General features: G+C 38.1%; 1 protein-coding gene across 4 annotated transcripts in view; it reads left to right on the top strand.

The window, feature by feature from the left end:
* MTMR2 (myotubularin related protein 2) overlaps positions 1 to 24,395 on the top strand; it is a 115,727-nt gene extending 91,332 nt beyond the window's left edge. For all 4 annotated transcript variants that reach the window (XM_015067445.3, XM_053203832.1, XM_053203833.1 and 1 more), the window contains 6 exons: positions 11,401 to 11,586; positions 12,740 to 12,946; positions 19,022 to 19,114; positions 20,313 to 20,426; positions 22,157 to 22,333; positions 23,034 to 24,395. In XM_015067445.3, coding sequence (XP_014922931.1) covers positions 11,401 to 11,586; positions 12,740 to 12,946; positions 19,022 to 19,114; positions 20,313 to 20,426; positions 22,157 to 22,333; positions 23,034 to 23,195 — 939 coding nt within the window. In that variant the 3' untranslated portion in view covers positions 23,196 to 24,395. The remainder of the gene's footprint in view (positions 1 to 11,400; positions 11,587 to 12,739; positions 12,947 to 19,021; positions 19,115 to 20,312; positions 20,427 to 22,156; positions 22,334 to 23,033) is intronic.
* Positions 24,396 to 27,346: the final 2,951 nt, after the last annotated feature.

Here is a 27,346-nt window from a genome sequence, read left to right as displayed (position 1 = left end):
TATTCTTAATTTTGTCAATGTGTTTTATCATGTTGGTTGTTCTGTAGATGTTGAACCATTCTTACATCCCCCAAATAAATCCTACTTGATCATGGCATATGATCCTTTTAATGCATTGTTGATTTGGTCTGTTGAGTATTTTTGCATCTATGTTCATTAGGGATATTGACCTGTAATTTTTTTTTTTTTCTTTTTTTTTTTTGGTCTGCTTTTGGTGTCAGGGCAATGCTGGTCTCATAAAATGAGTTTGGTAGTGTTCTTACCTCTTCAGTTTTGGAGGAGGATGAAAGGATGAAAGGATAGGTATTAAATCGTATTTGAACATTTGGTAGAAATCCCCAGTGAAGCTGTCTGGTCCTCGACTTTTGTTTGTTGGGAAGTTTTTGATTACTGACTCAGTTTCCTTACTAGTAATCCTTCTATTCAGATTTTCTGTTTTCTTCATGATTTGGTCTTGGAAAATTATGTTTCTAGGAATTTATTCATTTTTTTTCTTGGTTGTCAAGTTTATTGGCATATTATTGGTCATAGTCATCTCTTATATCCTTTGTATTTCTTTAATATCAGTTGGGACTTATGATTTTATTTATTTGAACCCTCTCTTTTTTCTTAGTCTGGCTAAAGGTGTGTTGATGTTATTAATCTGGCTTAGTTTCATTGATCTTTTCTAATATGGTTTCAGTCTCCGTTTCATTTTTTTCCATTCTGATCTTTATTAGTTTCCTCTGTGTATGAATTTTGGGCTTACTTTGTTCTTTTATAGTTTCTTGTTTCTTTAGGTAGGCCTGTATTGCTATGAATTTGACTCTTAGAATTGCTTTTGCTGCATCCCATAGATTATGGTGTGTTATATTTCCATTTTCATTTGTCTCAAGCTATTTTTAATATCTTCTTTGATTTCTTTGTTAACCCATTGATTGTTCAGTACCATATTGTTTAATTTCCATATATTTGTGTTCCACCCCCCCCCCCCCCCCCCAGTTTTCGCCTTACAGTTGATTTATAGTTTTGTACCATTGTGTGCAGAAAAGATACTTGATATGGTTTCAGTCTTCTTCAATTTATTGAGACTTGTCTTGTGGCCTAACATATGATCCATCCTGGGGAATATTCTATGTGCACTGAGAAGAATGTGTATTTTCCTGTTTTTCAATGGAATGTTCTGTTTATATCTAATAAGTCCATCTGGTGCAATGTGTCATGTAAGGTTGATGTTTATTAATTTTCTGTCTGGATGATCTATCCACTGATGTAAGTAGCCTGTTAATCCCCTACTATTATTGTATTGCTGTCAGTTTCTCCTATTAGGTCTGTTGGTATTTGCTTTATGTATTTAGGTACTCTTATATTGGGTGCATAAACATTTACAAATGTTGCATCTTGCCGGATTGACCCCTCTATCATTATGTATGGCCCATCCTTGTCTTTTATTACAGTCTTTTATTACAGTCTTCCTAAAGGTCTATCTTGTGTGGTCAGTATACATATAAGAAAGTGATACCTGGTTTCTTTTGGTTTCGATTTGCAGGAAACATATTTTTTTATGTCTTTACTTTCAGTCTCCACATGTCCTTACATCTGAAATATGTCTACTGGAGGCAACATATTGATGGGTCTTGTTCTTTTTTTTTTTTTTTTTTTTAATCCATTCAGCACTCTTTTGATCAGAGAATTTAGTCCAGTTACAGCTAAAGTGATTATTGATAGGTAAATACTTATTGGCATTTTTTTTTTTTTTTTTTTTTTTTTTTTGTCAATTTGTAGTTCCTCTCCATTTCTTTCTTCTTCATTTGGTTTCTTCCCTTTTGGTTTGATGACTTTCTGTGTTCTTATGCTTAGATTCCTTTCTCATCATTTTTTGTGCATCTACCATGGATTTTTGCTTTGTGGTTACCATGGGGCTCATGTATTACTGCCTTTATATGTAACAGTCCATGTTAAGATGATAGCAGGTTAAGTTTGAATGCATTCTGAAACTACACTTTTAGTCCCCCTGATACATTTTGTGTTTTTGAATTCACATTTTACAACTTTTTATTTTGAGTATCTTTTAACTTTTTATTGTGTTTATAGTTATTTTCACTTTTTAAAATCTTTATCCTAACTTTATAAGTGATTAATGTGCTATGCTTACTATGTATTTCTCTTTACAAGTGAGATTTTTACTTTCATTTTTTTGTTATTAATTAGTGCCCTTTCTTTTCAGCTTAAAGAAGTCCCTTTAAAATGTTTTGTAAGGCTGATGAACTCCTTTAGCTTTTGTTTTCTGGAAAGCTCTTTATCTCTTCTTCAATTCTGAATGATAACCTTGACAGAAAGAGAATTCTTGATAGGAATGGTTTCCTTCAGCAGCTTGAATATATCATGCCACTCCCTTCTGTCCTGAACAGTTACTGCTGAAAATACTGCTGATTGTCTCATAGAGTTTTCTTTATACATAACATGTTGTTTTTCTCTTGCTGCTTTTAAGATTCTCTCCTTATTTTTAACTTCTGACATTTTAATTATAATATGACTTAGTATAACCCTTTTTGTGTTTATTTTATTTGCAACTCTCGACTTCCTGGAGCAAAATGTCTCTTTCTCTGGTTTAGGAAAAATTTCAGCCATTATTTCTTCAAATAAGTTTTCTGCCCCTTTCTCTTCCTCTTGACCTTCTGGCATCCCTATAATGCAAATTTCATTCCACTTAATGTTGACCCATAGGTCCCTTAAGCTATGTTTACTTTTTAAAAATTCTTTTTTGTTTTTGCTGCGCTTTGGGGGTGAGTTCCACTGCCCTCTCTTCCAGCTCACTGATTTTATCTTGTTTTCATCTGGTCTGCTGTTGAACCCCTCTTGCACTTTTCCGTTTAATTATTGAATTCTTCAGTTCTATGATGTCCATTTCTTTCTTATATTTTCTATACATTTATTGAAGTTTAGCTGTGTTCATTCATACTTCTGAGTTTGGTGAGCATCTTTATGACTATTATTTTGAACTTTTTATCAGGTAAATTAGTTATCTCCATTTCAATGAGGTGGTTTTTTTTTTGTTTGTTTGTTTTCCCCTGGGGTTTTAGCTTGTGTTTTTCATTTGGAACATATTTTTCTTTCTCCCAATTTTGCTCAAGTCCCTGTGTTTCTATGTATTAGGTGATAAAACAGCTATGTCTCCTTATCTTGCAGGAGTGGCATTGTTTAGGAGATGAGCCTTATCATTTAACCTTGCCCTAGTTTTTGGTTGTCTTTCAAATCTTTGGGATTGTGTAAGCAGCCTGATGTTTTTTTGATAGGTCCCAGTTGTTGAGGTTGTACCAAGATCTTGAGTGTTACTGGGGGGTGGGGGGGATCTTAGTCATCCCCCAGTTGGGGGCCGATTGGAAGCTAGACCCTCAGGTAGCCGCTTTTAAGGTATGCAGATATACACAGTCCTATGGGACTGCAATTGTAGACCTTGCTGGCCTCCAGACCAAGTGATCTGGAGGTGTCCCCTTAGTGACAGTTGTAAAATTTAGGGCTTCAGACAAGTATATAGGCTTCTTTTTTTTTTTTTTCTGGAGGTACTGGCAAACTATAGTGGGACATAGTGAGAGCTCATAGGTAGTATCCCTCAGCTCTTGTTTTCTGAGAGCATTTCCATAGACTCAGGACGTGTTATAAACCTGAAGCTATAGATCACGTAGTTAGGCCATTCTCAGAAAAAAGGTTGAGGATATATTTAAATCTGCCAACTATACAATGCCCTGAGGGTGGTTGCCTACCAAGAACTGCCTCTCCAATTGTTTCAGACCCACAGGGCCCAGAAACACAATCCCCCTTGGCCACCAGAGCCAGGCACACAGTGGGTGTCCCCTAGTGAGCTACATGCACCAGCTGCCTTTGATGGTTCCAAAGTGAGGTGGCATGTGGGGGTGGGTTATTTAATCTTTTTAGACTTTAATTTGCTCACTTGTAAAATGAGAATAATAATAGCTAACAGGGTTGGTGTGGGGGCAAAACCCATCTAATAAAAAGTAGTGCATGACCCTGTGCTCACTTACATAATAAATAAGTATTCAGCAATTATTTGTTTCCTTCCCCTTCTCCAAACTTGACAACTAACTGAGTTTATGACTGGCTAGAGTGTGCACAGCAGGGCTGTAGAAATCAGTGTTCTCCGTGACCGGTGCTGCCCTCTTCTGACTGTCCTCCACCTCTACGAGTTATTCAGACTGGAGACTTGCAGTTAGCTGGGGCAGTAGTCCTGGTTTCTGCTATAAAGATTTTCATTGTGGAAATAGAAATTTTGGTCCAGTTGACAAAATCTACCATAGGAGAAGGAGAGAGAAGAGATACAATTTTGCTTTAGTAAGTTACCTTTTTTTCTTTTTTTACTCCCAGTAAGTAATGTATCTGTGTCATAGAATTAGCTAATGCAGATAACCAAAAAGAACATATTTTAAAATTCTCCAAATCCTGTAACTATGCGAAACACTGTTAAACACTGGTTGTACCTCCAGACCTATGAGTATACGCATGCGCACGTACACTTGAAATAGTGGGATAATTATACCTTCCTTTTAAAAACATTGACATTGTATTTTTCTATGCCAATAAACATTTATCTATAACATGATTTTAATGGTACAGTAACTAACAGTATCAACTGTTGTTGGATGTTTAGGTCGTTTCTGGGTTTTTTTGTTTGTTTGTTTGTTTGTTTTGTTTTTTTTGCCTTTATAAACAATGCTGGGATGATTGTCCTTTAATTAAATTGTGGTGCATGTGCCTAATTATTTCCATCCTGTTTAGTGTTTCGAGGGCATTGTGAATTCCAGGCATTCTCTATTAAACTTTAAATATTTCCCCTCAAAGGAGAAATGAGATAATGTGTACATGAAGGCTACAGGACAGGCACTAGCATATATTGTTCTAGTAATTACTTGTTCTTTCCCCTTCCAAAACTTTACTCTGAATTAGCAGGAGGGAGACTTAGTATGTTTTCTAGCATGAGAGGAGAAAGGAGAGAGAAATATAATGCAGAAAAGGTGGTAAAGCAAACTGTTATATTCCATATCTTATTTTTTTAATTATTCTGATACAGATTTCATATGGAAAATCCCCTCTTTTTTTAAAGACTGATATATTTTATTTATTGGTACATTTTGCTGGTTATAAAATATATAATAGACAGTATGGAAAAACTAGGCAGGCCTAGAAAAAAGAAAGAAAAATCACCATATCCACTAATACTTTAATATATTTTCTTCCCTTATTTTTTTTTTGTGCATTTATATGTTGATTGTTTTGTTTCTTTGTTTTTCCTCTTAATATTATAGGAAGTATTTTCTCTAATTAAATATTCTTGAAAAATAATGTAATATTCATTATAGCTGTGTCATTCATTTAATCGTGTTTCTAATATTAGGTGTTCAAGTACTGATTTAGTATTTTAAATATAGCTGACATAAATATCTTTTGTTTGCATCTTTATTTCCTTAAAAGAGTATCCTAGGTATATAATTACCATATCAAAATTTAAACTGTGCATTTTTAAAGAGTTTTGTTACATATTATCAACATTCTTTGGGAAAGTTGATTCAGTTTACCAGCCTAATGTCTTCTCCCCACTGCCCCCGCCAGTTTTACTGAGATACAGTTGACATAGAACATTGCACAAGTTTAAAGTAGGCACTATAATGATTTGCTATGTTACATATATTATGAAATGATCACCACAATAAGTTTAGTTAACGTCCATCATCTCATATAGTTACAAGTATCTTTTTCCTTGTGATGAGAACTTGTAAAGTGTATTTTCTTAGCAAGTTTCAAATATACAATATGAGATTGTTAACCATAGTCATCATGTTTTACATCACATCCCCAGAACTTACCTTTTAAGTAGAAGTTTGTACCTTTTGACTCCCTTCACCCAGTTTCCCCACCTACCACCCCCTTTTTAATTTGCAAAAGTATACATCCTTGTTGCAACAAATATTTTTTACCTGAGCTGTAAGAATATTCTCTGTAGCTTAATCACTGTGGATATGACAAGTCCTCTTGCAGTCATGACGCATGTCAAGAATTAAATCTTTGCCAGCCACAAAGTCTTCCATGAGTGCCCTGCTCCAATCCAGTTCACCTTCTAATCCTACTAAAAGTAACCATTATCCTAACTTTTATAATAATCGTCTTGTTGCATTTCTTTATGTTATTACCAAAGTGTATATCCCTAGACTATGGTTTAGCCTTGTTTTTAAATTTAAAATTTTTACTTTTTTTATGTTTATTTATTTTTGAGAGAGATAGAGACAGAGCAAGCAGGGGAGAGGCAGAGAGAGAGGGAGAAACAGAATCTGAAGCAGGCTCCAGGCTCAGAGCTGTTAGCACAGAGCCCAATGTGGAGCTCGAACCCATGAACCGTAAAATCATGACCTGAGTAGAAGTTGGATGCTTAACCAACTGAGCCACCCAGGTGCCCCCAGCCTTGTTGTTTTAATACTGCATTTGATCTTTTTTTTTCTTCCTAATTTTATTTATTTTAGAGAGAGGCGGTGGGGGTGGGGGTAGGGAGCGTGAGCAGGGGTTGGGGACAGAGAGAGAGGGGAGAGAATGAGAATCCCATGCTGATGGTGTGGAGCCTGATATGGGGGCTCAAACTCACAAACCATGATATCATGAGCTGAGCCAAAATCAGAAGTCAGACAGTCTCTAACCGTCTGAGCCACACAGGCACCCTGTATTTGATGTGTCTTTTAAGTCTCTCTCAATCTGTAGTCTACCCCTTGCCCATCTCTTTCTTTTCTTGACATTTTATGTGTAGTTTCCCATAGTCCAGATTTTGCTGTTGCATTATGGTATGGTTCAACTTTTTTTCTGTCCTTTGAATTTCTTTCACATGAATTTAGAGGTTTATTCAGATCCAGGTTCAACACCTTTGGCAAGGCTATAGTGGGTATATCAGGAGGGAGGCACATCATTTGTGGCTGATTCTCCTTTGGGGGTGTTAGCAACTGTTTTCTGCTCAGCGCCTGGACAAACTAACTCACTGGATTTGCAAAATGGTGGTATTTTAATTTCATGATTTCTTTTTCAGCTGTTAGTTGAACTCTCTCTATAAAGAAACACTTCCTATTGTCTATATTTTGGTTAACCAGCAATCTAGTTTATGTAAGAAAGCCAGGATAAATAGTTGGTTCTTTCTTATTAGCCAGTTTTCCCAGTAATGAGCTTGCTATCATCCCGTGAAGGTGACTAATTTTTTAAAGTATCATTATGAATGTATGTATTTAAACACATTCAACATTTTCTAATCCATTGCAGAAAAAATATATATATTTTTAAATGTTTTATTTATTTTTGAGACAGAGACAGAGCATGAGCAGGGGAGGGGCAGAGAGAGAAGGAAACACAGCATCTGAAGCAGGCTCCAGGCTCTGAGCTGTCAGCACAGAGCCCAACGCGGGGCTTGAACTCACAAACCGCAAGATCATGACCTGAGCTGAAGTCGGACGCTTAACCGACTGAGCCACCCAGGTGCCCCAGAAAATATTTTTTTGAAGTTTAAATTTCTCATCTTTGGTCAGGGGGAGGCTTTTCAAGTTACCTCCTGAGTTCTTTTGACATAACCCTAATAATCTTCACTGTCTGGTGTGAGGTGATATGCCAGACTCATCAGGAAGTCTTGTACATCACCTGCCCCAGACTTAGAACAAGTATTTCTCCAAGAAGTTCTCGTTTCTGTTAGTACGAAATGGTATCACAAACCAGGATGCTGAGGATATTTGCTTACTGGGTGTGTCCTGTTTCGAGGTCTTTTCAGTGAATAGAGTTAGGGAATATTTACATAATTTTAAAGATAAAGTACCTCCTAAGTTCATACTGGTGCTTTCAATTTCAATTCAGTGCCAAACATTGTTTACATAGCTTCTCCTCAATTACATGTGTGTCTCGTTTCTTCCATGCCGGGAATCCTGGTTCTCAGAGACACAGGGAATGATATCTATGTTCCGTAACTACTTGTTTCCTTTATCCTCCCAGTCCAATCCCACCATCACCAGTACTTACTGGAAAGTTTATTTTTTCTCATTTGCTCTCCCCATTCACCCCACTTTACAAATACATTATATTTCTTTACATCGTCAACACATATAGCCTCGACACATTCTCCCTTTTGAACACATACTCTCCCTTTTACCTCTGACTTCGACAAGCAGCTCTAAGTTTTGTGCTCACAACCAATTCGTGTATGGATGTCTTTCTAGACATTATTATTATTACTATTACTATTATTATTATTAATTATTGTCTGAAGTTCCCCTCCAAATATTTCAGCAGGGGCTCATGGGAACTATATTCCGAGTATTTGCATGCTAATCAGAGCTTGTGTCCTTTATGTTTGAAAGTCAGTTTGGCTGGACATAAAACCCCTGGCTCACATGTGATTTTGTTGAGTTTCTTAAATATGTTGCTTATTTTCTTTTGGCATAAAGTTTCAAAGGCTAATGATAAATTAAGTTTCTTTACCTTCTAAGTCCCTCTTTTTTACTTGGACATTCAAAGCACTTTTTTTCCTTTTCTTTGAAGTGCAGTTATTGCCAGACTATTGTTTCATGTTGTGTGTTCTGGGTCTATATTCTTGCAATTTTTAAAAATCTTAGTTCTTAGTATTCTGTTTCCTTGTTTTGACTTTTTTCTTCATGACTTCCGTGTTAGCTCTTCCTTGCCTTTCTTCATCATTTGTCACTTACTCTTGATTCTTTCTTATGTCTTTCTAATTTCATTTTGGTTGTAAATATTTTCCTTTTCTCTATTTCTTTTAACTTGATGCCTGCTATGTTTGTTTCTTCTTCTTTAGTCTTCCTGATGTTTTACTCTTGTTTCTAATATGTTCCCAAGTTTTTTCACTCCATTTTTGAGTTCTCTTTTTTTTAAATTTAATTTCATTTAACTTTTTATTTAGTTTATTTATTTTTTCATTTTTGAGTTTTCTAATTCCAACTTATTTTGTTTTTCGTGCCTGGTGTTATTTTTTAATGTATTTAGGTTGCTTGAGAAGAGAAAATTTCAGTTTTGTGGGACATTTTCGTTGGATGTGTTATGAGTGCTGCTCATTCTCTTTTTAGGAAGGCGTCTATGCGACTTGACCTTGACCCTTTTCTAGCTCTCATTCTTAGGTGAAATTAGTTTTCCTGAACTATCAGGATGGTTGTTCAGTTAGAGGGCACGGCTCAAGGTAGGTGTACTCAGAGGTTAGAAGAGTTCATTTCACCGAGCTGCCTCTTGTATTTTTTGCATGTAGCATTAAAAAATAAGAAGTCTTACTGTCTGAGATTTCCTGGCTCTGTCCTGTCTCTCCCACCCAGCACCCTCCCCCCTTTTTTTTTATCAGAAAGATATTCGCTTCCTTGGTCTTGTTTTGTCTGGACCTTCTCTTCCTTTGTCTCTGTCCTGCTCACCTTTGATTATGTACTTAGCAGAAGTGGTCCCTGGCTGGACTGTTAGGGGAATGCATAAGCGTTACATTGGTTTGGCCCCTTCAGATCTGCTGTAGATCCGTTAGACTCCCCAGCTGTTAGTGTGGACAGAATCCTTCCCGGTTTACACTTCTGAGATTGACCTGTTGGGCTCTCCCGTAGTGCCAGAAGACGAAGGCCAAAACCAGAAGCAGAACAAACACTAAAAAGTATAAGGCTCTTTTGTGTATAAGGTATAAAGTTCTCCTGTTCTCCAGTCCATCTTATATCCATTACTCCCTCTGCTGCTTCCCACAGGTTCGTTGACAGCATTCAGCTCTTGTGGCTCTTGGTGGTATTGAAGTTTCACCGAATGCCTTGTATCCATTTCTGTTTTAAATGAGTTGTGTGGTTTTAGCTTTACTATCTGGTTGCTGTGTGTTTTTTTTTTTTAATTGATTTTATTGAAATGTAATGCACATGCCATAAAGTGCACTCCTTTTAAGCGTGTATTCAAACATTTTTAGTGTATTCACAAAGTTCTACAACTATCTGATTCCAGAGCATTTTCATTCTGTTTGTTTTTGTGTCTGGTTCTGTGTAGTTTCCACTACCATCTTTCCAGAATATGTTGTAACCAATTTGAATTGAAAGTCTGTCTCTCTTACCCCTGACCTGTTGTGTGTCCACTCTCCAGGAGTAATCCTTGTTAATAGGTCCCTGCCGAAACACTGTTAACTTTGTACTTGTGCCAGTCTTGAATCCAAACTATTTCCCAGACTATCTAGTGTCAGAAAGGGAGCTTGACCTTCTGTGTTTTTTTCCCTAATTTGTTGTTGGTTATGAGTTCGTGAGTTTTGTTGTTTTCAATGGTGTGAGTCATATGATCACTTAATTTTATATAACTACAGTGGCCATTCTAATATTTTTCTCACTTTTTTCCATTAGTTCTCTAAGAAGTTGATTTTTATACATGAGAGGTAGGAGATAGAATACTTTATTTAAAAAACAGAGAAAGATTCAGTCCAGAAGAATTAAGTTCTTTCCAGCCACAGCTTATTTTTAAGACCAAATATTTCTCAGTCTGTTCTGCAGATGTAGATTTAAGTATTTGAGGGTAGAGATAGTAATTTATTCTGGTATTCTGTGCTTTTCTACTTGTTCCGTCTTTTTTCTTTAAAAATAATTATGTGGCTAAAATAGAAGCAAGTCATTAAGATTGCAAAGCATTTTACAAATATTCAGATTAAATGAGGTGAAGAGGAAGGGAGGTGGAGAAGCATGGGCCAGTAAGAAACTAGATAGATGTTGTCCCTGCACATGGAGCTGGTGATTTCAGTCTAATGTAATAAATTATGTTTGAGTAGAACTTGAAATGTAGGTAGGAAAAATTTAGTGCTTTAAAATGCTTAAGTATCAGGGTGCCTGGGTGGCTCAGTTGGTTAAGCATCTGACTTTGATTTCAGGTCATGATCTCACAGTTTGTGACATTGAGCTCCATGCCAGGCTCCACACTGAGCATCAAGCCTGCTTAGGATCGTCTCTCTCTCTCTCTCTCTCCCTCCCTCCCTCCCTCCCTCCCTCCCTCCCTCCCTCTCTCCCTCTCTCCTACTCTCCCACTCTCCCTCCCTCCCTCCCTATCCATCTCCCTCTCCCCCTCCCCTGCTTGCACACTCTCTCAAAAAATAAAACTTAAAATGTTGATCTTCATATATGTAATCACATTTAATTTTTATAACAGCTGTATAAGGAAGTCACGGTAAGAGTGTATCTTCCTGTTTTATAAAGAACATGTAGCAAAGAGTAGTTGTGTTAAGATGTCCTGAGCCATTGAAATTTTCCCATGGAGTTTTCCTATTCACTAATAACGTGTGTCCTCTTTCATGCTATTGGATATTCTGCGGCACTTTTCGATGTATGTTTACATACAATGGGTGTACACTAATTTAGGAATTCCTGTGGTGTGTGCTTTTTTTCCCAGGCAAAGGGTGGAGGTTATGAAAGTGAAGATGCGTATCAAAATGCAGAACTCGTTTTTCTGGATATCCACAATATTCATGTTATGAGAGAATCATTACGAAAACTTAAGGAGATTGTGTACCCTAACATTGAGGAGACTCACTGGTTGTCTAACTTGGAATCTACTCACTGGCTTGAACATATTAAGGTTAGGCGTATGTTGTTATTTCTTGTATTATTGTGGAAAATCCAGCAAAGACTTTCTCTGTCCTTTTGTCTGTTTGTCATTTTTCGTACAATTGAAATTAAGGTGAAAGTCTCTTTCTATACACTGAAAAATTGCTAGCTGCTTTGATGATTAGAACTACTTCTAAGGTGTGTTGCTTGAGTGAATTAGTTTCCTATACTGTGCATCTGATTCTGTTGTAATCTGTTCTTTCCCTCTTACCACCGCCTCCCAGAATTCTACCCACCATTTTAAAGGACATTATAGTGTTGTCTTTCTTTTTGGTTTTAACTCAAGATCAACTTCAGAAGAGGTAATTCTTTTGCACTGTCTGCACATTTTTAAACATAACTGAAATTATTTTAAATACCATTTAAATTGACATAGTAATATATTGATCTGCTGAGCAGTTTTCAGAAAATGCAGACTTCTTTAGGCACGTACATATTAATATGATGAAATAAAGGGAAAGGAGATTTTTCGTGTTAAGGAGCAGACTTGTACTCACGTTAGAATCTCTAAAATTCGGACAAAATTGAAGGCCAGTTTGACCTCATGAAAATTAGGGACTATTTTTATTGTCTGATATAGAAAGGTAGCTTACTCTAAAGTTTTATACTGTGCTGGCTGTAAGCGCTGTGACATACATCAAACCGGTAAAGTCAAAGCTATAGGAGATATAGAATACATTAAGAGAGATCCAATATTATTGCTTTCATAGCTATTCTAATTTGGTGAAGTAAGCATTGTTTAAGTAATGTATAGGACTTCATTTGGCGAATTATTTTTATTTAAATAGATGATGTTGGGATATTTGAAGATTCTTAGACCTCTTACAATTTAATCCTTCTTTTCTCTCATTCATGCTGTTGATTTGTATAGAACCCAAAGGCACCCTTCATTTGGCTCTTTCATTGTGCAGATTAATAGCCTGCATATATGACGTTTTTCTAGTTCTAAAGGCAAAATGTTATAGATATTCTTCCACTTACAAGAATTCTTTTTAGGAAGGGACTGGTGTTTTTTCTCCACATATTATTGAGATAATCATCCATAATAAAACTGTGTTAGTTAATTTTAAAGAAGGAAGTACTTACTTTGTTAAAAATTTCATTAAAAAAAATCTGTTTTGCAGCTTATTCTTGCAGGGGCTCTTAGGATCGCTGACAAAGTAGAGTCAGGAAAGACGTCTGTGGTTGTGCACTGCAGCGACGGATGGGACCGAACAGCTCAGCTAACTTCCCTTGCCATGCTCATGTTAGATGGCTACTATCGAAGCATCCGAGGCTTTGAAGTCCTTGTGGAAAAAGAATGGCTAAGCTTTGGACATCGATTTCAGCTTGTGAGTAAAGAACCCTGACTCGATCTGTGTATCACAGGCATTTCTCATATGGCGTGTGAAAACAATGCCTTTTATTCATTAGATACTCATCTAAAACTTACCCCTTTATACTAAACGGATAAACTTCTAGAGGGACCCTTGTTAGTTTTGGAAAGCATTAGGATGTCCTCTCTTGGCTGTGTAGTCTGGTGTCTGGCTCGGTCCCTTCTGTGATCACTACGAGGGGAAACATTAGATGCCATGCGTTGACTTCCACAAGGTGTCTCTGCCATTAAATGCAGTTCGGTTTGGCATGAATGGTTATGGAATTACAAGGCACTTCTAATCTCTCCTGTAGATGTAAAAGAAGCCAAGAATTGTTTAATTATTATTCTTTAAAAAAAATTTTTTTAATGCTTATTTTTGAGAGAGAGACAGAGACAGTGTGAGCAGGGAGGACAGAGAGAGAGGGAGACACAGAATCTGAAGCAAGTGGGGCTTGAACTTGGGAACGGCGAGATCATGACCTGAGCCAAAGTCAGACACTTAACTGAGCCACCCAGGCGCCCCTAATTATTATTCTTAATTTAAGAATACTTCAAAGTAGCAGTGCTCACGCAGAAACAGGGTCTTAAAAAAAAAAAAAATCAGGCTGGGACCAAAAGAAGTATCAGAGAAAAAAATAAAACTTTCACTCAGAGTTGGGAATAAAACAGCTTTTTGATTATCCTTCTTCAAGTACTAACACTATAATGACCATATATATGGAGAGTATTATAGTTAGTTTTATGGAAATGACAAATTTTTGTGCCCTCTGTATGCCTCCACATTTATTTTGATGTTTTTGTTGGTTTCAGATCTGAGTTGGCAAGACCTCAGAGGCCAGACATTCATTGTTGAATGTCTTCTGTGGTATCCCCATGAAATGATTATTTAGTTTCTTCATTAACACCTCCAGAAATCAGCAGTCTCTTCCTCAGGCTATCTGGTCTCACTGTAGAAAGTATACCCACTAGAAAGTTCTTCCTCATAGTGAACTAAAATTTCCTTCCCATTCTCTTACGTTCCCCTTTGAAGACAAGAACAAATATAACTGCTTATCCAAATAAGATAGCCCTTCAAGTATTTGGAAATAGCTGTCTGCCCACTTCATGCATAAACTTCAATTCTTCTGGCTAAACATTCATTTTTTTTTTTTTCCTCAATTTTTTCCCATCTTAATCCCCTCTTCACTCAAGTTGTCCTCTGGACTTTGATCATGCCTTACTTCAAGTGTGGTACCCAGAACTAATCACAGTTCCCGAAGCAGAGGAATGGGGTTATTATAGCCCTTTCAAAGGATACTAAGCTTTCACATTTGCTTTTCTGTTACATGATACTTTGGATTCAATTCCTGTACCTGTTAATTAAATAAACATTCAAGTGGTTTTTAGCTGTGTTTCTGTTAAAGACTAAATTTGCAATCCGAAAAGTTGGGAACAGTAACCTGGTAGGCCTTGGGTTCTCTTGTATTGCTTATCTGTGTTAGTTGTAATCATAGAACTTAGAGAGTGAGCAGTAGGAATATTTTCCCAAAAAAGGGAAACAAGGTGGGGAAAAGTCTAGGTGGGATGGAGTTTGGCAAGATTGGAGTTTAAGGGGGTGGGAGGAGTTAGAGAATCACGGAGAGGAGAGTTAGATTGTCAGAGGTGTTGAAGCCACTGAGAGCTTAGTTCCTGGCAGCATTTTCTAGATTAGATGAAAGACTTTCTGAAAGATGTTTGCCCAGACACTGTCTCTAATGTTAACTTTTACTATTCTGTGGTTACCAGGGTGTGCCAGCAGTGTTTATAAATACAGATGACCCTTGCACAATGCACAGTGCAGGGGTTGGGGTGCAGTCAAAAATCCACATATAACTGTTGATTCTTCCCCAAAACTTAACTCCTCATATAGCCTATGGTTGACCGGAAGGGAGCCTTCCTGATAATGTAATCAATCAACACATTTTTTTTGTATGTTGTAGGTATTATATACTGTTTTCTGAAAGTAAGCTAGAGAAAAGAAAATGTTATGAAGAAAATTGTAAGGAAGAGAAAATATACTTACAGTACTATAAAAAAAATCCACGTCAGTGAACCTGTGCTGTTCAGCCTGTGTTGTTCAAGATTGACCTGTAACTTGAAAGAAACAGACATTTAAGGGTAGTCTGCTCTTTTGAACTTGAACTGTTAAATAAAATTGGGCATCTGGAGTATCTTTTCAGATGGCTTACATTTTTCAGTTTTCTCTAAAATATACTTACCATGAAAAAAAACATGGGGAAAAAAAACCCCTCTTACTTCAAAGAATGAAGTGTTTTTTTTTTTTTTAATGTTTTTATTTATTTTTGAGACAGAGAGAGACAGATCATGAGTGGGTTAGGGGCAGAGAGAGAGGGAGACACAGAATTGGAAGCAGGCTCCAGGCTCTGAGCTGTCAGCACAGAGCCCGACGCGGGGCTCGAACTCATGGACTGTGAGATCATGACCTGAGCTGAAGTCAGACGCTCAACCGACTGAGCCACCCAGGCGCCCCTAAAGAATGAAGTTTTAATCAGCCAAAGCTGCCCATGTTCATATAAATGTGACCAAAATAGTAAACATTTCAGACTGTTGGAATTTTCTGTGGATTCCTAAATTGCTAACTCTGGATTCCTACTCCATTTTTTGCCCATAGTTTTTCTGAAAGCAGAATTTGACAATTAAGGGACAGCTGGTAAAGAGGATACGCACACCTTGTTAATGTAGGGTGATGCTTCTAAAACTTTTCAATTTCAGGACCTCTTTCCATTGTTAACAGTTATTGATGACTCCTAAGAACTTTGCATATATGGTTTATACCTACCAATATTTGCTGCCATTATAGAAATTAAATTTTTAAAAAATGTTTAAATATTAATTACAGAAATGATAAATTGTCTTAGTCTGCTTGGGCTTCTGTAACATAATACCACAAACTGGGTGGGTTGTAAATTTCAACAGAAATTTATTTCTCACATTCTTGAAGGCTAGAAATCCAAGACCAGGGTGCCAGCATAGTTTGGTTCCATTGAAGGTTCTATTCTAGGTTGTAGATTGTCAGCCTCTCACGGTGACCTCACATGGTAAAGAGAGCTAGGAACCTCTGTGGGGTCTTTTTTTTTTAAGTTTTTTTTTTTTAATTGTTTTTGAGAGAGAGTGTGTGTGGACATGTGTACATGCATGCACGAGGTGGGGAAGGGCAGAGAGAGAGGGGGACAGAGGATCCGGAGCAGGCCCTGCACTGATGGCAGAGAGCCTGATGCAGGGCTCGAACTCGTGAACTGTGAGATCATGACCTGAGCCAAAGGCAGATTGCTTAACCATTTAAAATTTACTTATTTTGAGAGAGAGAGAGACAGAGACAGAGACAGAGACAGTGACAGAGAATCCCAAGCAGGCTCTGCACTGAAAGCACAGAGCTCAACATGGGCTTGATCCCACGAACCAACTATGAGGTCACGACTGGAGCCAAAATCAAGTCAGACATTCAACCGACTGAGCCACCCAGGCATTCCTGGGGGCTTTTGATAAGAGTGCTAATCCCACTTACTGGAGTTCTACCCTTGTGACTAGGAGCTCCCGGACAAATGACTCCTGCCATTACATTGGGCATTATGATTTCAGCATGAATTTTGGGGTACACAAACATCAAACCATGGTACTACTATATGTTATCCTAGATGATTTTAATTTATTTATTTATTTATTTATTTATTTATTTATTACTTTATTTTCACTCTCTACACCCCATATGGGGCTCGACTCACAACCCTGAGACCAAGATACAGACTCCACGGACTGAGCCAGCCAGGTGCTCCCAACCTAAATAACATTTTAAAGAAAACTAACTATATTTTCCGAAACAACAACAAAATACTTTATTGCAAAGAGTGGCATTGTTTTACATTTTTTGCAAATTTCCTTCAGGTCTGGCTTATTAGAAGATGGCTGAATTTCACAACTACTTCAGCATTCAGTTTTCTGCAATGTTGCTGTTGCTTGAAGGCAGTGAGGAAAATCTGACTTTTGAGGAAAACCACACAGAGATATGTAGGTTGAGAATCAGAGAGTGTCCTCATAGATTTTTATAGGGAATTGTGGATATTCTTTTTTTTTTTTTTTTTTAATGTTTATTTCGAGTGAGAGCACATGCGTGCACGAGAGCAGGGGAGGGGCAGAGAGACAGGTAGAGAAAGAATCCCAAGCAGGCTCTGCGCTGTCAGTGCTTAACCTACAGAGCCACCCAGGCGCCCCTGGATATTCTTTAATACTATGCCAAAATTTAACAAATGCTAATTTCTTCTATGATCCTTGTACACATTACATGTGGAGTCCAAAACTAAATCCATGAGGTTTTCACTGTTGGTTCCATTAAATTCCATTGGTCTGTCTTGTACTTGGAATACATTTTTTCTTTTACCCATGCGTGATTCTGTAACATCATGTATTGGTTCTTTGGAAAGTACTGGCTTACTGACTTACCCAGCTCTTCCAATGTTAATGAATTTCATTACATAATATCATAATATCCCATTTGTTAATATCACCAATGACTTTATCAGCAAAGTTTGTATAGTATTAAACTTATTGTGGCAGGTAGTTTCCCACAAATCTAATTTGCGCTCAAAGCTTGAATTTTGTCATCGTTTTTCTTGAAATGACGCATTCATTTTGTACATTTAAAATAAATGTCTGTGGGATATTCAAGTCTTAATAACCATAGTTCATATATTAGTTGTTCCTTCAAGTTAAAATGACATTCCATGAAAAAGTAGTGTTTGTATCATCAACTTCAGTTTACACTAGAAGAACATCATGCGTATTTTCCACTTTGTTACACAGGATGTTAAAAAAACAAAACAAAACAAAACAACTGTCCTTAAGGGGAGAGATTTTTTAAAAAAAAATTTTAATGTTTATTTATTTTTGACAGAGAGAGAGACAGAGCACAAGCAGGGGAGGGCAGAGAGAGAGGGAGACACAGAATCCGAAGCAGGCTCCAGGTCCTAAGCTGTCAGCACAGAGCCTGATGCAGGGCCCGAACTCGTGAACCGTGAGATCATGACCTGAGCCGAAGTCGGACGCTCAACCAATTGAGCCACCCAGGCGCCCCAAGGGGAGAGACTCAATAAACTTAATTTTTACTGCTTCATCAGGGAAACTGGCTTTTTCCCCCTTTCACTTAACGGCAAGTGTGTGGCAAGGCGGAATATAACACTGCTAGTGCAGCTTGAGCGCAGTGCCTTGCTTCATTTCCCCTAAAGTCCCTGAAGTTTTATCCTTCATCGCTTTTGCACCATTAGTACCAATGTCAATGCACTGAAAGAGGCAAATAATGTCTTAGTATCATTATGAAAATAGTTTGGACCTCGTAGAGTTCCCCAGCCCCCACGTGAGCCCTAGAAATCTATGGACCATATTTTTAGAATCCCTGCTTTGGAGTATAGAGAGTCTGTTTCAGTCATCTAGGGCAAAGGTCCTTAGAAGAGAGGGAAAAAAAAAAAACAACAGAAAGCAGGTGAGTACATGCTTGGAAGGTAGATGTCAAGCATTCTTTAAAGGTTTTCGAAAGTTTGTGTTAACGTGATTCTTCTTGATAAAGACAGATGAGACCTAAGATACGGCAGAGTGTCACACACTGGCCAAAAGTGTTAAAGGAGGAGGTTGCTTCCTGAGGCTTTTGTACAAGTGACTGTTAATATTTAGGGAATATTCAGTCTCTGGGACAAAACATCAGGTTCTGAGATCTGACTGCTGCTGTCTCTGTTACTAACTGTTTAGATTTGGGTCTCATTTATTAAACAATGTTGTATTCCTGTGACAAGCATGTCAGAAAATAATCTGGCAGTTTGTACGTCATAATGGTAATAGAGACTTCTATCTGGTAAAATTATGAGTGATTTCTATTTTCCTTGCTGTGACTCTTTTTAAAAGAGTTTGAACCTTAAAGAATATTGAGCCAGTATTACTTTTATTGGAAAATAAAATTATTTCCATGAAAAAGAAAAGTCCCACAAAGCTCATACAGTATTTCATTTTGCTCTTTCTCCTTCAGAGACTTGGCCATGGAGATAAGAACCACGCAGACGCAGACCGATCACCTGTTTTTCTTCAGTTTATTGACTGTGTCTGGCAAATGACAAGACAGGTAACTTATCTAGGAAAGTCATTCTTCCATCTTTCTTTTAAGCCATCCAGAATTGGGAGATTTGGTCAATGATTATCCTACATTTCATGTAAAATGGAAATTCTTGTAAGATTTCTCGGTAAGTTAAAGAATATCATTTGGAGATAGCAATAAAACTTGACAGTTTGATCCATTAGCACTTCAGCCAGAAGAATCAATAATAACCCAAGAGGTTTCCTCCCTCATTTTGCACAAGTAGTTAAGTCATGGCGATATACTTACCCAGAAGCTCATCTATACATTGCTAAGAACGGTAGAGGTAAAGAAATGAATAGGCTAGGTAACTCTAGCAAAATAAAATCCTATTTTAAGTAATTTTAATGGAAAAATATGCTTATTTAAAAAAATTTTTTTAATGTTTATTTACTTTTGAGAGAGACAGACAGAGGCATGAGCGGGGCAGGGGCAGAGGGAGAAGGAGAGGGAGACACAGAATCCAAAGCAGGCTCCAGACTCCGAGCTGTTAGCACAGAGCCTACATGGGGCTCGAATTCACAAACTGCGAGATCATGATCTGAGCTGAAGTTGGATGCTTAACCGACTGAGCCACCCAGCTCCCCTAGTAATTTCGTTTTTATTTAAAAAATTTTTTTATTAAAAAAATTTTCTTTTTAATGTTTATTTCTGAGAGACAGAGCATAAGCAGGGAAGGAGCAGAGAGAGAGGGAGACACAGAATCCAAAGCAGACTCCAGGCTCTGAGCTGTCAGTATAGAGCCAGATGCGGGACTTGAACTCGTGAACTGCAACATCATGACCTGAGCCGAAGTCGGGTGCCCAACTGACTGAGCCACCCAGGCGCCCCCACCCCCCACCCCAAGTAATTGTAATGGAAAAATATGTTTAGATGTTTAGAGCTGCCAAAATTGCCTAAGTCAAAATTCATTACTCCACAAGTTTAGGAATAACAGACCCAGGGGATACAGAAACACCAAGGTCAGACCATTCACACACAAGAAAAGGGAGATTTGGGGAGAAATCTCAGAAAAGTAGTAAAGTGGTAAAGCAGATAATGCCATAATGGATTAGAAATATCTAGTTCTGAATATTGTTTTACCTAATTTTAGGAAGTGTTACAAATTATCTACCCATATGTGGGGATGAATATGCTTGAAAAAAATGTGCTACTTTTATTTTTGTTTATGATATTCAATTTGCAGTTTCCTACAGCATTTGAATTCAATGAATATTTTCTCATCACCATTTTGGACCATCTATATAGCTGTTTATTTGGAACATTCCTCTGTAACAGCGAACAGCAGAGAGGAAAAGAGGTAAAATATGAGCCATGACCCTCCCCCCTGTACTCCCAGTATGTGTGATGTTTCCTAGACGAGGGTGTATTGTCTGATAGATTTCAACTTAACAGTTCTTTGGGATGATGTCTTTGGCCATATTTTCTTTCACATGTTGTAAGGTCCATATATCTGAACCTGATTTAGTTTTCAAGTACCTCTGTTACAAGGCGGAAGGTACCAGCTAGCTGTCAGGTGAGTTTATGGGTAAAAGTAGTGTCTGAACTGAAGTTACGTGTAATCTTCGGAGCACCAGTGCTACTCGTTAGTCCCTACAGGATGGAAATCCTTCCAAGCAGGTACAGAAAAATGCTGTTAGCAAAAAATATACATAGGAATGAACGGACAGCTCAAATCCCCAGATGCCTTCTGCATACATATGAGCCATCTCAGGTTTTGTTTTGTTTTGTTTTTTTTTAATTGTAAAACAATACTGTAAAACATCCAGACACTGAAGAGATACTATGTAGAAAGTGTATGTTGCCCCGCTTCACCAGAGATAATCACTGTTAAGTGGTTGGGATTCTTTAGAGGAAGCTGTGTGAGGATTACATTTCAGATTTTACTTCTGACTTCCTCAAAATACGTCTGTCCTGTGTATGAAATTCCAAATCATCTTGGTGTCTCCTTCTGCATCACTTCACTCTAAAAATGTGGTTGTAAACGAGTTTATTCATGCTCTTCTCTAAAGCATCGTGGCAGAGTGCTTGCTCTGGAGCCGGGCTGCCTGGGTTGAGATCTTGGATCTCTCCCTTACTGTGTAACCCTGGGCAGGTTAATTTCTGCTTCGGCAAATTAGGAAAATACTATTGTGTGAGAGTTAACTAAAATAAACTACAAAGCACTACAGTGACTGCCATGTAGTAGACCGTAAGCTCCTTGAAGACGGATATTAAAAATTTTAGCACACCGAATCTTCAGTGTCCAGCATGCAGTCAGTATTCCCGTGCATGGGGACCACTCAAGAACTTACCAAATGTTAGCTAGTTAAAAATACCTAGGTTCCAGAGATCCTTCTCCTCTCTTGGGAGCCTTGAATAGAATTTAACTCTATCTTGATTTTTGAACAAGAAACTTTTTTGGGGGAGATAATTTGTAGTCCATAAAATTAAAATTTAAGTACTTTTCAGAACATCTACTGAGTCGTACAAGTATCAGCATCACTGACTTGAGAACATTGAAAAGGAACCCTGTACCCGTTTGTAGGTACTCCTCAGTCTCTTCTCCTAGTCCCTGGCACACCCTGATCTCTGGACTTGCCTCTTCTGGATACATCATATAAATGGACTCATTCACAATGAGGCCTCTGTGTCTGGCATCTTTCACTTAGTGTGTTTTCAAGGTTCAGTGTGTAGTAGGTAGCAATACTTTATTCCTTGTCATGGCCAAATATTATTCCATCATATAAATGTGCCACATTTCTATCCATTCATCAGTTGATGGACTTTGGATTGTCTCTTCCCATTGGCTGTTATAGTGAATAGTGTGGATTTGGACGTCTGTGTCCAGGGTTTTGTGTGCCTGTGATTCTGTTCTCTCGGTATGTACCTAAGAGTGGAATTGCTGGTATGGGGCACTTTCTCATGAATTGCAGGGTTTCCCAGTACCCTCTGATTTTAATGTAAGCAGGGCTTCTCACTAAAGTGTCCCTGTTCTCTCCCTCTAGAGAGATTTTAATAATCAAAATTACCTATATTTCCTTCTTACAGAATCTTCCTAAAAGGACGGTGTCACTGTGGTCTTACATAAACAGCCAGCTGGAAGACTTCACTAATCCTCTCTATGGGAGCTATTCCAATCATGTCCTTTATCCAGTAGCCAGCATGCGCCACCTAGAGCTCTGGGTGGGATATTATGTCAGGTGGAATCCACGGATGAAGCCGCAGGTATATATGCTCTTAATATAGTCAGTGGGGGTTTTCATCCATTCAGCTGTATCCGTTAGCTTTGTCAACTTCAAAGCAACTAGAAAAATTAGGTATATTTAAAACCTGCCTTTTTCCTGTTAATAATCAGGTAGTAGAAAAAGCCCTACATGGGGGAGTGCGGGTGGGTCATCAGTATACTTGACTCTTACCGAGCTTGCTCATATGGTCTTGGAGGAGACACTTGTCTTTTCTTCCCTCCTCTGTAAAATGAGTGTGCTGGACTGGATATCTTCTGGGCCATTTTAATAGGTTTGAGGAAATGGCTTTAGGAAAAAAGCCTGACACAATTCTGGTCCGTTTTGAAGCAGGTTACGGAATATATACATACTACTTAGAACTGCTTAAAAGACTGAAACCCTACAACTAAATGACAGGAGATCTTGAATTTTGGCCTGTAGGTTTTCTTGTTACTTCTCTGTTGTATTAGTAAGTGCCCGTTTCAGGGTATTCTGTGGAAACAGTTGGGGGCACCGGGAAAGAGTGGTGTTGTCAGGGTCCAGCTAATTCTCACCCATATGCTGGAAAGGTGGGCGTGGCCCCACAGCTGAGAACGTGCAGCCTGCAGCATTCAGGGAAAGACCTATGTACTGGAATGATCTGACTCGGGTTCGCTTACGATTGCCTGGCTGAATGATTTGACAATGTTTTTCTCTTGTAGGAGCCCATTCACCACAGATACAAAGAGCTTCTTGCTAAACGAGCGGAGCTCCAGAAGAAAGTAGAGGAACTACAGAGAGAGATTTCCAACCGATCAACCTCATCCTCTGAGAGAGCCAGTTCTCCTGCACAGTGCGTCACTCCCGTCCAAACTGTCGTGTGAAAGGACCGTTCGAGAGGGGCCGTCGTTGCCATGAACTCTGGATCCCAGTGGCAGCTTTAGGAGCATAAAGTCTTCTGAAGTTAGAACCCACCTGTGAGAGAAATTCAGTTGCTTTATTTATTGTGAATCTCTCCAGGATGGGTTTGGAACTGTAGCAGTGCAGGTGGCATAAGTGAAATAACCCCATATGTAATTACGTGATTACGACACTAATCTCCTAAGTCACCCAAAGAATATTAAGATGCTTCCATACCGGATCCACAGTGCGAACAAGTTTGATTTTAAAATCAAACTACAAACCACTCCAGAAATATACCTCTTGATGGAAGAGAACTCACTGGACAGAGGGAAGGAGCATCAGTTTTCACACCAAACCAACACTGAAATTCTGTGGCATTATATATATTGAGCCTCGATGTCACGAAAGTTCAAAATCATTGGATACACCTTTCCCCATCATGGGTTTTTCTTTTTTTGTAGTAGAGTGATTTACTTTGGTCACCTTTCTGCACCCACACGCTTCACATATGGTATGGCAAAGTCTTGAGGACATTATGATGTTAGTAGTAGTTGAAAACTATTGCTGTTGTTATTCACGTACTTAAGATGTGTTAGGTAGCCGTTCCAAAATGATGCCTTAGAGAGGTGCTTGGGTGGGGGGAGCGGGATGGAGAAGAGAAAGCAGTAGCCGTCCAGGATTTCAAAGAATCATATGCCCTTCGGATTACTTTCCATTGCCCAACTACTAGAAAAATAATGGAACATATTTTACAAGTTCATTATCACTTTATTTCATTTACATTTTTGTGTGTGTGTCTGAATATAGAAGTTAATTGGTAAGTTGTGAGGCAATATTTTATAAGTTTACTAGGATTGACTTTTTTCCCCTGAAGTCTGTATAAATAGCTTACGGGTGAGAAGTACTACGCTCAAATTTTACATGAAATTATTTTACTACTTTACTTTGCAAATTCTGTAATTCCACTGAAAGATTAAGTCTACCAAAGAGCTTACTGCATGTCAAAACATATTACAGTCTCAATGCCAGTAAAGGAAATACTGCTTCACTGTTCACCTGCCAGTAACAGTTCAGCACTGGTGTAAACATTTGACTCCCTGATATCCTAAGAGCCATATGTTATGTATTGTAACAAAGGAGCTTCTTCTTGGGTCTTTCATTAAAAGAAAACTTCAGCTGACTTTTAAACTTTGTCCTTATTCTGTTTGCCTGAAGTTTCTTTTGCAGAAATGTTATTTGGCTAGTTTTTGAACAAAGGGGTCTCTCAGCACCGGTTCCAAACTGAAATATTCAGTTTGAACCCATTTTGCTTCTAATACCCAAATCAGTACTCAAATATGCAGTATTCTTTCACTTTCTGATTCACCATAGTCTGAATCTTAGCCCCTGTTCTTGCGTCTTGCAGTGAGGAACTAGAATTTCTCTCAGTACATCCAATATTAGCAAAATCAGTACCAAAATGATTTAGTCTTTATGTGATATTGGTTTTAAGAAAATTAGTAATGGTATTTAAGTGGCCAGCCTATCAAAGCTAACTTTTCTATTCCACATATTTTACAGATTTATTCTTTCCTGCCCATTCTGCCTATTTGCTTATTTAAGCCTTTGTCATCTTGGTCTGATACTACATAAAAGAATACAGATGACTGAAGAGATCAAGAATTTCAAACTTGCAGTCTCAGTACTCTCACATCCACTTTAAATTCCATTCAAAGGCCAGAGCAATCTAAATGCAAATCACTTATCATTTTTAAACCTGCCAGGGGCTTCCTTTCCTCTTCTGCAGGAGCCTCCAAAGTGGAGCAAATTTTAGATAATCCATTGGTGGTGATGTCAGCATCACAATGGCATGAGACATTCCTTTCTCTCCCCCTCAACTTACAACTAATTGGACATCCGTGACCGAATATAAGTGCCTCTGCCTATGACACCAGGACATCCATCTATGCACCTGAAGTCCAAGGAGGCTATGGAGCCAGGGGCTTTGTTGCAGTGGCAGTGAGTAGCCACCTCTCTAGCAAAGGCGGTGGAAAAGGGGGTGCGTGAAAGTCTGCTCAGCTGCATGGGCTGCAGCTGGAGGGGTTCGCTTGCCTTTCAGGAACACCCAGATTTCTGAAGAGAGACCTCCGTGACTAGGTAGAAGGAAATTAAAAAGGCAAAGATTGCTGAAGGGACGTGTTTTCTCCCATATGTCCTGGGACTCCATCAAGAGGTCCATCCACGAACCTCTGGGAATCCCTCAGTCTGGGATTGCCCTAGCAGGCTGTGAACATGCCTAAAGCCCCAAGTGCTAACTAAGCACACACCTCCCCCCACTCTGTTTCCAGTCGTTTTTAAATGCCATCTTTTTAATACACACTTCCAACTTAGTCACTTCCACTATGGAAACCCCAAAACTTGTGCTATAGCACCACCTTCTGGAAAACAAATCAAAGTTTTCTAATTGTCAACCTGTTTTACTATTTAAAAATCAAAGTGAACAAACAAAGCCTTACCTAAATAAGAAAGGTGTTGCTACTTAAAATGTGGCAGCACAGGCACATTTCATCAAATACTATGAAAAATCATGATAATACAGTATCACAAAAAGACGGTGACAATTCCCCAGCAGGTGCACCCAAAGACATGGAATACTGCAATCTAATAACGAATCCAAAATTCTAGCCTACAAGAAAATGCAGAAAGGCAATCCACTGAGCTTAGGAATAAAATTAATGAACATAAGGAGTACTTTACCAAAGAGACTGAAAATTCTAAAAAACAACCAAAAAGACAAAATGAGATGAAGAATGCATTAGAAAGCATTGAAAATGGAGCAAGATCGGATGGAAGAGAGAATAAGCCACAAGACAGGAATTTAGAAATGATTCAGGTGGAAGAGGAGAGAACTAGTATATTTAAAACATGAACATACCCTAAAACAACTATCAGACTCCATTAGAAAAGCCAACATAAGCTTAAAGGGTAGACCAGAAAGACGAGAGAGGAGGCAGAGAGTTTATAGAAAGAATGGTTGAGAACTTCCTAAACCTGGGGAAGGAACTGGATAACGCAAGAATACAAAGCTAACTGACCTTCTCCAAGGCACATTATAATGAAACTGTCAAAAGTTAATGATAAAAAGCCAGGGGGAGAAAAGTAACAAAGGAACCCACACCAGGAGGCTATCAGATTTCTCAGCACAAATTCTACAGGCCAGGAGAGAATGGAATGACATTCAAACAACTTAAAAACTGCCAGGCAAGAATACTCTAAGTGGCAAAGTTATCCAGATATAAAAGCTACAGGAAGATTTCCCAAACCAAAAAAATGTGAGAATTCACCACCACTAACACCGCCTGAAAAGTTGGAAGTAGCTCTTCAAGCTGAAACAATGAAAAGGGCATCAACAGACAGAAATAACTATTTTCGACTATAAAATAATTACAGTATAAAGCTTAAAAGAAAGAGCATTAAAAATAACAACAGCTATTAACATTTAACAATCCACAGAATAATTTGTGAAAAGTATAAAAGGGAAGGAATAAAAAGATGAAATTAAGTAAATGAAGATAAATTTTTATCAGTATAAAATGACGCTTTTATCTATGAGATATTTTGCATAAATCTCCTGGTAACCACAAGGCAAAATCTAGACCAGAGACCCAAAACAAAACAAAACAAAAGACTGAGCAAAAAAACAAGGACAAACACCAGCTTACAAAAGACAGAAAAAAAAGGAAAAAGAAACAACGGAGAGAGAAAATAACTAGAAGGCAAAAGATAAAATGGCAGTAGCAAGTCCTCACATATCAATAATCACCCTACATGTAAAATGGATTGAATTCACCCATCAAAAGGCACAGAGTGGCCGGATGGGTAAAAAAAAAAAAAAAGACCTAACCATATGCTCACTACAGTACACTCATTTCAGCTCTAAACAAATACACAGGCTCAAGGTGAAAGGATGGAAGAGGATATTCAAAGCAAGTGATACCAAAGGAAAGTGGACATCTTCTTACACAAGACAGACATCAAGCTAAAAATGGTAAAACTGACAAAGGTCATTAGATAAAGAGGTCCAAACATCACAAAAATATAGCAATCATAAATTACCTGACCACCAACACATATTGAGCAAATACAATTCTTA

Source organism: Acinonyx jubatus, chromosome D1 (assembly GCF_027475565.1).
Source record: "Acinonyx jubatus isolate Ajub_Pintada_27869175 chromosome D1, VMU_Ajub_asm_v1.0, whole genome shotgun sequence".
NCBI lineage: Eukaryota > Metazoa > Chordata > Mammalia > Carnivora > Felidae > Acinonyx > Acinonyx jubatus.
Note: the sequence above shows the minus strand (reverse complement) of the source record. Positions and strands in the feature narration are given on the sequence as shown.